General features: G+C 44.4%; 1 protein-coding gene and 1 long non-coding RNA gene across 23 annotated transcripts in view; one reads left to right on the forward strand and one right to left on the reverse strand.

Annotated features, from left to right (window-relative positions):
- Positions 1 to 12,007, forward strand: part of MICAL3 (microtubule associated monooxygenase, calponin and LIM domain containing 3) — a 112,600-nt gene extending 100,593 nt beyond the window's left edge. For 17 of the 21 annotated variants that reach the window (XM_014937244.1, XM_014937248.1, XM_014937254.1 and 14 more), the window contains 4 exons: positions 3,480 to 3,545; positions 5,904 to 6,003; positions 7,006 to 7,079; positions 7,162 to 12,007. In XM_014937244.1, coding sequence (XP_014792730.1) covers positions 3,480 to 3,545; positions 5,904 to 6,003; positions 7,006 to 7,079; positions 7,162 to 7,346 — 425 coding nt within the window. In that variant the 3' untranslated portion in view covers positions 7,347 to 12,007. The remainder of the gene's footprint in view (positions 1 to 3,479; positions 3,546 to 5,903; positions 6,004 to 7,005; positions 7,080 to 7,161) is intronic. The other 4 variants (XM_014937246.1, XM_014937251.1, XM_014937249.1 and 1 more) reach the window with 1 other exon arrangement.
- On the reverse strand, positions 1,833 to 15,606 carry LOC106885247. 2 transcript variants are annotated; one of them, XR_001411408.1, is made up of 5 exons: positions 15,412 to 15,606; positions 14,688 to 14,941; positions 14,261 to 14,394; positions 11,853 to 11,964; positions 1,833 to 2,895 (listed from the first exon to the last, which is right to left on the reverse strand). It is a non-coding gene; the product is annotated as an uncharacterized LOC106885247 (long non-coding RNA). The 2 variants fall into 2 exon arrangements; XR_001411407.1 differs by lacking the exon at positions 1,833 to 2,895 and adding an exon at positions 7,407 to 7,533.
- Positions 15,607 to 15,626: the final 20 nt, after the last annotated feature.

The following is a 15,626-nucleotide window of genomic DNA, read 5'->3' on the forward strand; positions in this document are numbered from 1 at the left end:
TTCCTCACTGAGATGCAGCTCCTGGCCCTGCACTGATCACCTCACGAGCTCTTCTGAATGCCTCTGCTTGCCGTCAGCTTCGTTTTTTGGTGATGGAGGAGACTTAGACAGAAAGGGAATTGTTTATTTATTTTTTTTTTAATTTGCTTATCAAAAGATAAGCATGACTCCATGGCCAGGAAAATTGTCTTGCAGCCATGATCATGTTTTTAATTTAATGAGCCCATGAGGTGGTGATGTCTCTTCTCCAAACAATAATATAATAATTAGGTATAGGATTAGTGATGGCTTTGACAGAAATAAGATGTGTAAGGTTTTCCATTATGTAATGAGACAAGTGATAAGGGCAACGTAGATAAAACAGTTTTTAACACCATATTGTAAACCAGGGTATTGTATAGTTCTTTTAATAGTACTGGATGAGTTCAGCCTTTTCCCAGGATTGTTTTCACAGAGCGGGAACTCTTGCTGTGAAGTTGGTTTTTTTTTGTGGGTTTTTTATTTTATTTTATTAACCTTGACAGGAAAACGAATGATCTGATAATACATTGTCTAAACTTTATCAGCTGGCTGAGGGAATGGTTTTTACATTTATCAAACGATCTTTTATTTTTTCCCCCGCTTCTCTCTTTCTGAAATAGTTAAGAGGACTTTTCTTGAAAGAGTTCATCTGAGGTGATAGTGAAATGTGTGACATGGAATACACTTGAAGATTTGTTGCTGTCAGTGAAAAAATCGTTCTCCATTTTAGGAAATATGATAAAATAGAGAAGGTTGCTATTTCTGTCTGCTTATAGTATCTGTACCACATGTATCAATACTCTTTTGTAGCAAGGGTGGGGAGGCAGTTTTCATTACTATCACTAGAAGTTCTTAAAAATATATCTAAAATTCTACTGCATGATATTGATTTTAGACCGTAATAATTGGTGTAGTTTTCACAGCTTTAGAGAACTGTAAGAGGTAAGTTTTCAGGTTGTGCTTTACTCTGTCCTTGCTGTTTAGGTCCTCCAATATGTAAGAAACACTTCTTAAAGCCTTGCTAATCATCCTGGGGTGGACAGAAGTCGTTTCCAAAGCAGTTGTAACGATCATGTATTCACTGATGCAACTATAATTTACATCTGGAGAAATTGGAAAGGATCTTAATAGTACTGATTATATTCATTATCTTGCTGAAAAGCGATGTTAACCATTTCCACTAGCAGGACTATTATAGATACCATAGACTTCATAACTTGTTTCAAGGACATGTTTTTCTTTGATGGGAGTGGGAGGATAATACTTCTGTTAAAAAATAGCCCAACTTACGAGCAAAGGAAGAAAACACAATTGCAGGGAGTGGGTTCTGTATTACAGCTTTCTGCTATATAAGTCCTGTGGCTTTTCCCTGGAGACCAAAGATGGGATCTTCTCCTAGTATCAGACTATTTGCTCACTGATGACAAAAGATAGTAGTTTGTGGTGATGTCACAATGAGTTGAATGATATTTTCACATACCAGGTATTTATTTTCAGATCAAATATGGTAAATTGGGGATTTCTCACCAAGTCTGCATGTCCATGGTTTGAAATGTATAAATATAGTTGTGTTTGGCTTATCAACACCCCATACACACACACACATATACACACACAATTCTGAATGAAATCTCAAACCCTGAAAAATGGAAGTGGATTTTTCAATATAGTTAAATGTCCCTCTCCTCATCCCCCCTGGACCAAGTTAGAGTATTAAAGCATATGTAGAAGAATGCATGCTGAATAAGATAGGATGTGAAATAAAAAATGTTACAGGTATCATGCACTAAATGCTCTACTTTGTGTGGAATCTTACTCTTTACAGTGCCTTTGCAGTTTGGGGGTTTTCTTGTTTGTTTTTGCTTTTGTAACCTAAACTGTGAAATGGCAATTGTAGGAAAAAAAAAAGCCCTAGTATCTTTTTCATTTTAAATGAAAAGTTGGAAAATTCTGAACAATTAGAATTAAGGTTCTGATACTGTCAACTAATGTTGGTACAGTGCTTTATTTGTCGTACGGCCAACTGTGGCACCTCTCCTAATGTTGCCCATTCCTGCTCCCAGTACAGAGGTTTCTTCCTGTCTGAGAAATCTGTGCTGCTCAGTCGCAGGCTTTGAAGCCCATGTGCTCTCCCTCTCACTCCAGTGTGTCCTCCATGTGCTGGTCTAGTTCTGTGATGGTCCCTTCTAAAGCCTTCCCAGTTTGCCAGTAGTCTAGTTCTCTAAAGCTGTCTCCAAACCACGTGTATCAAGCTCTGCTGACTTCTCCAAAATAAGCGTTATTCTTACCATGTTACTGTTGTGGAGTTCATGCCTTTTCCCAACACGGAAATGCCTCCCCTTTATAAATGCAGCTGTGCACGGAGAGCAGTGAGCATCCATTCCACTAGCTCTGATGTTTCAGGCTCATTGCCTTCCTGGTGCATATGTTCTCCTGTGACTATTAGTGATACTGGTTATTTCCTACTGTTTATCTCTGTAACGTTAAGTTCAGCTGAAAAGCAAATTCTCAGTGCTAAAACAGCTGAACCATTTTAGAGATGAGAAATGTTTGGCCTTCACTGGGTGACAGAAATGATGGAAAAGATGCAGTAAGTCACTGATACTAACAGGACCTGTAAACTTTAAAATGCTTTATGAAATGAAAATGTCAAGGGAGAGAATTTTAATTTTACCATTTTAACTCTATAAAGCCCTCAGCTGATCATTGCCCCCACAGACCCTGATGTCAATCACTTCTTTTATCCATGTAAAAGCCTTTTCCCCTCTAAGCACAACAGCCCAGTTGAGTACATGTGTACTCACCATGCTTGACACAGCAGATCCTGGCAGGCTGGTTCCATGTTAATCAGATTCTCCCTGTGATGTTCCCTGTCTGAAGAAATTATTTTCCATTAAAAAGGACACTTTTACCATCAGTGGATGCTGCCATGGTGGTAAGAGATTGGTCCTGATAAAGCTTGTAAGGTAGGGTGGCTGCTTAGAGCTGGTGTCTTATGCATGCAGGCGAGACTTTTCGTAACCCCTCCTTGAAATGTGACATTTATCAGCAGGAGTTAAATACTCATCTCTGCTCGTCCTGACATCTTGTTCACAAACCTTGTGGTTAAAGACCATGTTACTGACAAATGTATGTTAGGAAAAAGTACGGTAACAATAACCTCCTGCCTGGTATTTGTACAGCTCAGTAAGAGTTCACCAGTACCTCAGTCTACCTCTTACCTGTTATCTGTGCTTATTAGGGACATTATTCATCTGTAGACTGTATCCCTTGTTTCTGCTTCTCCATTTCTTGTATTTTTTCTTTTCTTTTCTTCTTGTGTTTCCTTTCTTTCTCACTCTTATGCTTTTTGTCCTTTTGCTTGTCTTTTATTTCACCCCTTTCCTCCTTTTCCGTTCCACTTCCAACTTCCTCTTCCTCTCCTGCCTCTTCCTCTTCCTCGTTTGGTCCTATTGAAGTTGAGCCCAATGCCGGGACACCACGTCGTAGACCTCTCTCCTTCTGCCCTTGCTGTGCCCATGAAGGTAACGTAACCTCACACGCTCCCTGTTCTCCTTGACCACAGCTGGGTTGTCGTAGCAGCACTAGTCAGATAGTGAACACAAGGCCCCCAGCCATTTTCTTGCTGTGTCCCCAAACCAGCCTTCCCAGTGGCAAACTGGTAACCAGCTTCTCTGAGCCTATGGCAAGTTATTAAAGGTACAGTATCCCTTTTGCTAGTCCCAGCTGTGCTAGGGAAGGTGTAGCCACTGGGAGGGACATTGGGCAGCAGCAGCGGGAGCAATATCGTCACACTCAAAAGTTTCTGTTCTCATTTGGTGGCTTCCATTTCTCTATTCCTCCTGGAAAATATTTGGAAGGTGGGGTAAGGGATGAAAATCTCCTTCCTTAAATGGCTTTTTTAATTAGTAGATATGGATTAAAGGAATACTGTGTCTTTATAAGGACTGGTTTGCAAAAACATCCTTGAACTTTAAAAAAACCAACAGACCTTAAGCTAGACCAGTTTTCCCTCATCTGTCGTGCTGAGTGCGGTCTTTAACTGTCCCAAAATGGAGTTTGCCGTAGAGTTTCCATTGCCAAGGCATGGGGGAAGGGATTGTTTATGTGTGTTCATGGTGTAATTTTGCTAACCACTTACTCTGCTTTCCATGGTGCTCCCTCACATCAGTTGTCAGTGCTCCCTCCCCAACCCTCCCATTATTCCTCTGCTCATTGGCTGTTTAAAAATACTTCTGTATTTCATAGGTCAGTAGCCTTGTGTTTTTTTGGCTTTTTCTTAGGCATTTGTTTTCTATATACATCCTGGCATCGGAGAGGATGGGGAGACTTCCCAGTGCTTTCATGGCGCCACAGCACTGGACATCTGCATGTACAGTCTCCCTCTCCTGTCGCCACACGGGCATATTGTGCAGAGATGCTTAGAAAGGAATGCTTGGAACTGAGCAACACACTGGTATAAAGTCTGCAGAGCCGGAGGCTCTTAGGGTGGTACAACTGGGTCTGGTATTCCCCATTGGTCTGCTATTACCATTTTTCAAAGGCAGGTATTCTCAGCCTAAACTGCAGTTGAATAGGAGTTGTAGGTTCTCCTTTGTTTAGCTCCAGTGCAGCCCTTCTCTGAGATCCTAAGGATGGAGGCAGGGCACAGGTCTGAATTAACTAGCCAGTAATGCGGTATTCGTGAAGGGTTTCCCAGAGTTTGAATAATAAACTTACTGCTTGATTATTATTAGCATCAGAATGACTATTTGACAGGTTCTCCTCTTGATGTAGACAGTATGTTTCCATAATAACTAACACAGACAGAGATGTTAGTTATTTTAGGATGCCTAGGTTACACGCAGCACAAGCTGATAGGATGCAGCAACTCAAAAATACTGGTGAGCTTGATTTGAGGACTTGCTCCTGCCTCCGCTTCCATGCAGGCAGGCGCATCGCTCGTGTCCTTGATGGTGTCTGCTAGAGGTCACAACGCTCATCTGCAGGTGGTTTAGTGTGGAATCAGTGGTGCAGAGCAGGAGATATCTGGGAGGCACTTCCCTGGTAAGCTCCTCCGTTTGATAAATATCAACAGAAGGCTTTGGGAACTGCATTCTACAATTTATTCCACACAACTCCTGGCAGATACGAGATGCATCAGTGGACTACTGAGGAAGTTTAGGAGTTGGTTTTAAAATAGAAGAAATACCAACTAAGAGTTCCATGTGAGGTGGCCAAGGCCCAATGTATTTTTATTCTGCTTTGATATTAGCAAATATGTCAGAGGATTCTTTTTCTTTCCAGAGCTTATGTGCGATACAGTAGAAGTAGTTTCTGTGTTCACTGTGCAGAGGGGGATCTTCAGGACGGGTAGATACATGTGGCTAGGAGGAGCAGTCAGAAAAGATTTATTTAGCTATTGAAAAAGAAGAGATGTTACTTTTGGCCAGTAAAATCAAAGATTGAGGACGTGCAATTGAAGAAAATAAAGGTAAAACATATAGAATGGCAATTGAGTCCATTTCTGATAAGTATACATTTTAAGTAACTGGCATAAGGATCTATAAAGCTCTTCTAATGAAAGGAAAAGTGAAATATATACAGAAATCTGGGCTTTCTGCATGATGATTGAGGAAGAAACAAGCAATGACAAGAAAATCAGAAAGCAATAAAAATAATAAAATATTCAGGCTCCAGAGAGAAGAGAATCTTTCTGGAGGTGATTTCCACTCTTCTGTGTGTTCAAGACAAACTGAATGGACCCGGCTTGGGAGTGCTCTGGCAGCATCTTGCTCGGCTTTCTTTGCACATTTTGCCCCATTGTTGTTTTTGCAGTCTGGGCTTGTAAGGATTGCAGGGCATCCATCAACTGAAAACTTACCAGGTTTCTTTTTTGGCAGGCATGGGGAAGAAGGATGATCCCAAGCTGATGCAGGAGTGGTTCAAGCTGGTGCAGGAGAAGAATGCCTTGGTTCGCTACGAGTCTGAACTGATGATATTGTGAGTGAAAGTCCCTTCAAAAGAAGGGATTACATTGCAAATAGTATGGGGACATCTGTCAGTACTGTCTTGCCTATAGCACCAGGAAGTCAGCAGCCTGGTTGATTCTTGGCTGAGGTATGAATCCAAGTACATTTCATAAGAGTGGAAGAAGAAGGAATAATAGCAATAAGGAATGAAAGTTCCAACTGTTTGTGCACATGCAGAAGTATGGATGCATGTTTAAAGCTCTGAGGCCTTCCCAAGCTGTTCTTGGATAAAACACGTTTTGTTGAAGCAAGTGTTTTCAAGCTATGCAGAACTAATGCATGATGACTCCTGGTTTGGGGAGAGTCCACTTTTAAGTGTAGCCAAAAGTGTTTAATTCAGTCACCTTTGGCATGTGTTGTCCCTCTGCCTGTAGTGGGACCCAAAGCGCCTCTCATTTGGGCTCAGAAGATAAGTGGGTTTTGCTTTTAATGAAATTGGGGGCCTTTCTTAACCCCTATACTGCAAATTCACTGAAATTCATTTCTGAGTATGTCAGCTCACCCAGGCAGTGTGGAAGCTGATCCTCATAGTACCTGTGTCAGAAAAGCCCCAAGGTGGTGTCTGCATTGGAATCTGAAAAGGCAATGGCCTGACACATCCTTAGTTGATAAATGACTTTGTTTTTACAGTGGGAATTGGCAGGAAATACAAAGAGGTGAAGTGTCATTTTGCAGTGAGTGCAGATTTGTTTGTTCCTTCACACCATTTTAGATTTAATCCCACCCATAATTGCTCAATTTTGTGTATTGTACTTCCTGTCTGAAGGTAAAGAACCCGAGATGCTGAAAGTACATTGAAATCTTTTAAAAATATGGTTATATATGTTAGGTGTTTTAAGAATTGTTCCAAAGGATGTTGGTAAAATGCAGAGTGGGTACCTAGAGGGGGAGCAGAAATTGGGAATGGAAGTGAAGCAATGTGTGGAGTATCTCAATATACCCAGAACTTGGATTCCTGCTGTTTCCCTTTCAGCGCTCGGGAGCTAGAACTGGAAGACAGGCAGAGTCGGTTACAGCAGGAGCTCCGGGAGAGGATGGCAGTAGAAGGTGAGAGCAAAAGGAAACATTTCATAAATCGTGTGTGTGTATTCAGCCTTGTGTGTGCTGATAGCTTTTGATATCTCTGTAGATCATCTGAAGACAGATGAGGAGCTCTCAGAGGAGAAGAAGATCCTGAATGAGATGCTAGACGTAGTGGAGCAGAGAGATTCTCTCGTGGCTCTTCTTGAGGAGCAACGGCTTCGAGAAAAAGAAGAAGACAAGGACCTGGAGGCAGTCATGCTTTCCAAAGGTTTTAGCTTGAACTGGTCCTGAGCTTACATTTACCTCTGCTGGTCTGTGTTGTCCAGTTGGCCTACCCTGAGTTCGCCGGAATTACATGGATAGGAAGATGCTGAAGGGGAATCCTCCAAAGGGTCCGACAGCATGCAGGGATTTGGTTTGAAGCACTCAGAAGCCTTTTGATAATTGTGTTGGTTCCAGAAGCTTAAGTTTTACATGTCTGCAAGGCAAGTTGGAGATAGCGAATTGAGACTGTGGAGTCTCCTTGAGGTCCTATACGATGGACCGTGTTTTTGTGTGTGTGGTAGGAGAGGAATAATCCATGTGTGGGGAAGGATGTTAAGGGAAGAAGTATCCCTAACTAAACTGGATTCCTGGCAGTCCATTCCTTTCCCATTTTTACTACACCAGTTCTAATAAAAGGGAGGGAAGCCACAACCCTCTCTGGAAAACCACAGCAGCCTGTAGCAGCTTGTTTGGTGGAGTCAGCTGTCCGAGAGAGAGCTCCAGAAGCCCTGAGGGCAACACCTTCTTTGCTTTAGTCTTCCTCCCCACCAAAGAAACCTGCAGTTGATCATTATGCATGGATATGAAGAAATATGAGAGAGAGAAGATACTCCTAGTATGTGTGATGGAACTCTCTGCCTCCTGATTTTTTAGAGAGACATGGGCATCAGAGGACTTCTCTCCCTACCGTAGCCTCCTAAATCTTCTTGTTGGGGAAAAAAGGGAAGAAGAAGAGAGAGGGAAGATGCCCTTCTGCTTTGCTACACACTGGAGAGACAGCTACTGCTGGCCTTAGTCTTCACGGCCACAGCTCAGAGGCTGGTGGGCTTCTTTGTTCTGTTTTTATTGTGACTGTTTTGACACTGGAAAATACTGACTGTGGGACAGTGGTAAGTGTGTGCTGGGGCAGGGGTGTTACCAGGCGGCATTCCCTGGCTGTTAGGCCCCTAAAAGGGAGAAGTCCTTAAGTGACCGAACCACCATTAAGACTTTTCAGTGTTTTTATTTTTTTTTTTCCTCTGTATTTTGTTTTTGCACATTGGAAACAAAGCTTAAGACCTGCCTGGGCCCTCAGTCACTTTGACCCTTTTATGTCAATTAACTTATTTTTTTAATACTTGAAAGAAGATTCATTTTTGTATCTTTTAGGAAAAAAAAATGGACGAGTGATGGGTGTGTGTGCCTGCTGCATCCTACAACTTCCACTTCTAAATTACTGGACGTTGTTACCTGTGGCTATTTATTAGTGTTCTTATTAATAATTTGATTGTTACACATATCTGATTGTGGAGGGAGTGTTTTAACTCTGTTAGAGAAAGACACTACTGCGGATTGGGCCCTGCTTCACAGCAAGGGCAGCCTTTAGGGACCCACAGATGCGTCCTGCCCTAGGAGTTTTCCTTTATGACAAAATCCCACGCACTCATGGAGTTCTAAGAATCTATTCGTGTTCCTAGCATACTTCTCTTCTGCATCCCAGATTCCCTCTGTTGGACTAATAAACCTATAATTTATTTAAATTTTACATTTTTATAACGGGAAAGCCAAAACTGTGAGGTAGAAATATCCTGTATGTGTCTCTCTCACTGAAAGAGGGGACCCTCACGTTCCTGAGATACAGCTTAGAGGGACTTCCATGAAAATAAAAGTAGCACATTTCCTGCTGCAGATGTTGGAAGAAGCTCTTTTTGGCTCAGCTGGTGAAGCTGCTGCTTTTCAGCCAGGAGGGTACTCACTGTAACCATCCACTAAGCAACGAGCAGGACATGCACTGAGCAATTCAGCACCGTTCACTGTTTGACAGATTCCCTGAGCACACTACATCCTTAACCTGTCCCGCAGAGCTGAAATAGGGCTGTGCGTTGGGCGTGCATCCCATCCTTGATGTGATGTGTTAAGAGGCTTTCTCCCCTCAGAATGCTATGTTCTTTTCTTGTTAAAGAAGTACTAAGCCTCCTCCCCGACGTCCTTGAGGAAGTGTCCCATTCATGGAGCGTACTGACTCTTTCAGCTTGAGCTCACACTGTTGAGGTATACCCAAGGTATACCCAAGCAGGGCTGAACATCCTTAAATCTTCTGTCCTAGGACAGAAGTTAGCATGGTTTCTTGCTGATGGTTCTCTACCTCCTTCAAAGAGGTCTTCTCTAAGCCGGGGTCTAGGATCTGAATTCACTTCTGACTCAGGAACATACCTCAGGCTGAAGAAGAATGAGTAGGGCTGTCCCCAGAGACTCTGACCGGTGCTTGTTAACTGTGGAAACATGTTTTTTCCACCTCAAGTGTTCACCCTTCATCCCCCCACTAAGTACTTTCTGCCAAGGCATCACAAATTAAATCCAGATGCTCGTGAAACCAAGCGGACAGGCAGCTGCAGTGCTACTTACTCATTGTGCACGGTAGCAAGTGGTGCCTGCTGTACCAGCATCACGGAATGTGGGCTTACCAACAGGGTGCCCAACAAACAGAATTCTCCTCGTTGGCCACTAATTGGCACAAGGTTTACATCGTCTGCATGCGAGGGGCCAGGGGGATCTGGAGAGGAGGAGGAGGGAAGAGAGAGGGCAGCTAGATGTAAAGTTTATTGTAAACTGTCTTGAGCAGAGGATGGGCCTCGGTCCTTTTTATAGCGCAGGAGGTACATGGACCACATCTAACCTTCGACAAAAGATCACTGAATGTGAGCTGTAGAACAGAAGGAAACCCTGAAGAAGAAATACCAGTTCAGTATGTTTCCCTTTCGTGCTGGGGGATGCTGGCCAGACTCTTCGTGATGCTGAAGAGTGATATTATTTGAGGGGGTAATGCCACACATTCTGAAACTGACCTTTGTAGGTTACACTGAAGTCCTCCAGCAGTGAGAATGAAAATGAAGAGCTAACATCGCACACACAAATTAATTAAAAACACATGAAAAGGAATGTTAAAAGGCCTTTTTATATCAAAGTGGTTGAAAAAGGCACAATTTGTATTTGCTGTTCAGTTGCACTTTAAGCATATGACTTGCATATCAGATACTGGGTTTTTTTACTATCTGAATATTTTTAATTCAAATTTTATATTTTTAAAATCGAAGAAGGCTCTTGTGACCACAAGATCCCTTATTTGTATCAGAATCCAAGTAGGATGTTCTAGCTCTTTGTGCTGCCCGGGTGGGCGGCAGCACAGGACTCAGCCGTGTACATTCAATGACGTGTGTCCGTGTCGTTATGCGGGGGCATCCATCCCCATGGGACACACTCCGTACCTGGGGGTGGTGGCCACCTCCTCCCTGCAGAAGTAGGAGGAGAGCCCAGCTTGGAACCTGTGTTCCTGGTGAAATGGGCACGCCAAGGATGGGGCGAGCACTTCAGTCCCCTACGGGGAAGGGAGGGGGGTACCACCTCCTAGAAACAGCCAGGAGGTGACTGGGGATGGGGGAGTGAGGACTGCCAGAACAACCAATCTGCTGTTTTCACAGTACAATATATTTTTTTTTAAAACTGTTCTGTTCCTTTTAACCGTGTTTTCCCTAAAACTCACAAATGGCTGTAAAATCCTGAGCTTCGAAGAACTGTGCGTGGGGAGGTGACAAGACGTTTCAGCTCCAAGTTCCAGACATATTCCTTCTTTCAGTTAACCAATACCCCATGGTCTCGCTAGGGCATGTTACAAACAGCATTGCTGAACATATTTTAGAGCAAACCGCAAGTTTTTAAAAGTCTGTCCTTCTCTCTCTCCGTCTCTGCATTCTATGTAAATATTTGTTTGTATGTAAAGACACCAGTGGGTCCTTGGGTTACCCCCACGGTCAAGACTCTGAGTTTTGTGCAATGCCTAGGCCTCTCTTAGAACACGGTGCTTGCATAGAGCTAGTCACCACATTTGTGTGCACTCTGGTGGTTTTTAATATTTTTATACATCCTAATTATGAAGTATTATAAGTGGTCTAGACTGCATGATCTAGAGCAGCCGGCAGTTCCGTTTTCTTAGCAGCTGTTCCTAAAACATTCACAGCTACACCTTGTTTGGTTAACATTCTTTTAAAATGAGTTTTCAATGAAGTGTTTACACCAGACACCAGTGGATGAGAAAGGTGTTGCGTTACAAAATCTCCTGCATACAAAATGGGAATTTCAGTCATCACTGTCTGCAATAAAGAGAATTCTAAAGCGCTCTAAAAACCAGCCTGTATATAGTTGACAGAGAAAGAGATCGCTGGCTCTTGACCACTGCACAATAACAGAGATTAGAAGCTTTCCAAAAGTTCCTGCTTTTGGATTGCTGGGAGAACTGCTATAGGCAGGGTAGGTGGGCAGAGGAGGATGTCACTGAAGGCAGATGTGAAGGGGAGGATGCCGAGTTCTGATGGCATTGCAGTAACTTCAATACTCTGTATCTGTGCGTGCATGCGTGTGTGCGTGAAGTCTAATCCAGGTGAAGGGATCTGCTCTGGCATCTTCCCTTTTGTATGAAAGTGAACTCTGATATTCAGATTGTTCGAGGCTTTTACGGTTGGCATGTATGGAGTGTTAACAGAAAAGCATATACCCTACCTGTAAAAGGAACAACTCTGTTTTCTTCCGTTTGGTTGTGTTTTATCGTTTGTTTTTATGCACACTTGCTTCGTTGGTGTTGAGATTTTAGCACCTCAGATGGCCAACTGAACTAAAAAAAAAAAAAATAAAGTCATTAATTATTTTTTCTTTTTGTTGGTGGAGTTACCGTTTGTTTCCCTTGCGTTCACTCCCACGTTGATGGTTAAAAAGGAAGCCAGGAGCTGAGGGAAGGTGCTCTTGAGATGAGATAAGATGAGATAAAAGGGCCTTTCTTCAGTTTGCCTTTTGCTGCAACACCCGGAGCCCATCTGAATTACCTGAGGTACAAACAAATTGATCTTGATATAAACCCAATATATGGTCCTCCTTTCTCCGTATTTTACATTATTTCTTCAGGTTCGATGTGAAGAGAAGTTAACGATAAATAGGCAAGAACAGCATAAATTGAATTATCGGGAACTAACATTTCATTTCTGTAGCTGCAGCTCACTTCCTTAGCCTGTAGCACTAGTGTGAACTTCCTACGCTGGTACAGCAGTGGTTAGTAAAATAAGGAGTGAATGACATCAGTGCCTCTGTGCTGACTGTGTTGTCTTAAGCCTCCACACTCCATGCCCACGTCTCATCGGCGCCGTGCCAGCTCAGGAAGCCACGTGCAGCTCCGGAGCTGTGCCCCTCCAACAGACTGGAAGGATTCGGAGGCTCAACCTCACCAGCTCCTGTGTCAGAAAAGGCATCTTGTCTGTGTATCTCCTCAGCCTCAGTGGTGGCATCTGGGTCCAGTAAACATCAGGAGCTTGAAGCCCCAAGGAGTAACATCCAGTCAGCACCGCTGCTGTGAGGGAAATGGTACAACTTTGTAGGGTTGTTTTTTTTTTTTCACAGGCAGAAAACACACAGGATGTTGGGGGAAATCCCAAACAATGAGTCTAATTTTCCTGCCCACCCAACCGTTTTCAAAACAAAGGGTAAACTCTGGAGTTTGTAAGGTGGTTGGATTAAAGCAGATCTATTATGGCAGCGGGGGGGTGATGAGGGGCCTTGGGATTTCCTCCCGCGCAGCGCGGGGCGGCCAGGGATGGCAGCTGTGCTGGAGGTGACACCAGTGACACGGCTCGCTCCTTCCTTTGCACAGCTCAGCACTTCTTTGGGGGACTTTTCAAACTCTACAGTCCTTCCTGTCCTTTTGTCTCTTGCTTTCAAATAGCAGTGGGAGAAACCTGTGGTTACCTGGCAGGGACCTCTTTGGTGTCAAAAGGCCAGTCTGCAAGGATTTCTCCCTTGATGCTACAAGAGAAGTGAATATATGGAATGTGACCACTGGGCTCTGGGACACAGAAGGTGGGCTCTCATCCAGTGTTTAGGAGACCAGCCTCGTGCCGCTTCATCATGGCTGTTTAATTACAAACTTGTTAGCCCCTGATCTCAATTAAAATCCCTGAGGTTCTGCTATTTTCTAAGCTACAGCTGGAACCACCAGTCTGCTAGAGAGACTTTCCTGGATGGCTTGCTTTGGTAAAGAGCTACACCAGCCCTGGATGGAGAGCTCTCGGAGATGAGCAGGGTCACGCTGCCTGCACAGATGAGCCACGTGTCCCTAAGAAACACCACCAGAAAAAGGCTCTGTGACAAAGAAATCCCACCTCGAGCCCAACATGGTGGCAGCTGCTGCTTTCGGTTTCCATCAATAATGAAAGCAGCCTCCAGGAGCCTCTGACCCTTTCTGCACGTGGTGTGAAACAGCGTAAGAAACACGTAAACCACATAAAAAATGTGAAACAATGTATGGTGTGAAATGCCCTCGAAGCTGCCTCACCTACATTTTGGCACAGAACTGGGAAAAGCATGGCATTCTGGCTTCCCTCGTGTTTTATCAGGTTTTGAAAGGACCTCACCACGAGTGCTGTGACAGCTGCCTGCACTACCAAGTGCATTTTTAAGTCCTGCATATAGGAGAATGCAAACCTAATCCTATAAGGATGCTACCTGGCCACACACCTCTCCAGGAAAAGCATTCTTGGAGGATGTTCCCTTTAAGAATTCAAGCAGGGCCTGAGTGCATCTTCCTTAACTTCTACGCATCAGCAGCAAGGGAAGCTGTTACCAGAGAAAAGGATCCTACAGTTGGTAATGAAGGAGTGAAAGCAACAGTGCTCTGACACGGGGCTGCTCATCCTGTCACGTAGCCATCCTGCCAGAGATGTCAATCCTGCGTGTCATCTCATGTCAGAGGGAGGGAGGGGGCCTCCTGCTTCGTTTTATAGATACTGCTCGAGGGAAGCAATACAGTCCCCTCCTTCCTTAGCCTCCATCCTCTTACATAGCACTTAAAAGAAGGAAAAAAGAAGAAAAGGAAAAAAAAAAAAACCACCCCCACTGCCCAAAACAAGCTCTGGAGAAAGTACCATTTTTCCTTTGGCGTCTTTGCCACAGTGTAAACACCCGTGGAGAGCAAGGAAGCAGATAAACGAGTATTTCCAAACTTGCCAAATACGTGGTGCTTTTCTGAATGTCTCAGACATGGCAATCACGTGGTTTCCTGTAAGCAAAAGATAAAATCACCTTTTTTTGTTATTAATTTTTTTAATGAAAATATATAAATAGTCTATATTACTGAGATATCAGCAACAAAATAACAATAATAAAACTTAAAAAATCAATGCAGATTTCTCAAAAGAAATATATACACTTTGGGCAGAAGGAAGACAGAGTGTGTGTTTTGCCTACTTGGGGCTTGCAATGCTGACTTTCCAAGGCCAACTCGAGCAGTTTGCAAAAACAGAAACTTTTCTTCAGTTCCTTGGAATTTACAGAAGTCAGCAAGATACTTACATGTCCCTTTTTTCCCCTGGTACAAAATTCCCAGCATCGAAGCCATGGGATGGGTTGGTAAACACATGTCTCAGACTTGAATAAGAATTGCTTTGGTCTTCGTTTTGTGGATTCCCAGGGACTTTAAAAAGCACACTAATATCAGCCCCTTCCTGATTAAACACCCTTTGCGTGCTCGGTGTGGCAAAACAAGGGCTTGGAAGTGGGGACCGTGACTCAGCAGGTCAGGAAGAGGAGGCAGCGTGACAGGAAACCTGTATCAAAGAAAGAAGGAAAAAAAAAAAAGCATTGCTTTGAAGGAGAGTATGGTGAAACGGTAAGGCTGTATTGAATAAGAATTAAGGTGAACTATCTCGAAACCACAAAACTCTATTAAATTAAAGAAGGGTTGCATATGGAAGTGGTTATAGATGGCACACGAGGGGCCTGAGACCAAGAAGCCTAAGGTTGGAGGAGCCTAAGGAGACCAAGAACCCATCCGAGTTCTAGAACAATCCTGGCGGCGGCGGGGGCCAGAGGCCCGGGGCTGCTCTACCCCCACACGCCGACGGATCTCACAGGAGGAGGCTGCGCCGGCGGCGGGCGAGACGATTTTGGGGAAGACCCCCCTTCCCTCCCCCGGCACCGGAACCGCGGTCGGTTTCATAACCGCCGGGCTCTCTCTGAGGAGCAGACGCCGGCCTTCCCCCCACTCCGCCGCGCCGGGGAAAGCCCCTCAACGCACCCTCCGCAGCGGGCCCGCCTCATCGCCGCCTCATCTCCTCCTCCTCACAGCCCTGCCCCGTACCGGCCGGGGGAAGGCGGGCAGCGCCCCTTCCCTCTCACCCCGACCCCCGGGCCCCTCAGCCCGCGCGGCCGTTGACCGTTGGCTGTTAACCGTTGCCCCGCGCCGGACCGTTTCGCCCGCCGGGCGGCGCGTGCCGCGCTCCCCCGTTCCCC

This window comes from Calidris pugnax, unplaced genomic scaffold (genome assembly GCF_001431845.1).
Source record: "Calidris pugnax isolate Ruff unplaced genomic scaffold, ASM143184v1 scaffold1, whole genome shotgun sequence".
Taxonomy (NCBI): Eukaryota; Metazoa; Chordata; class Aves; order Charadriiformes; family Scolopacidae; genus Calidris; species Calidris pugnax.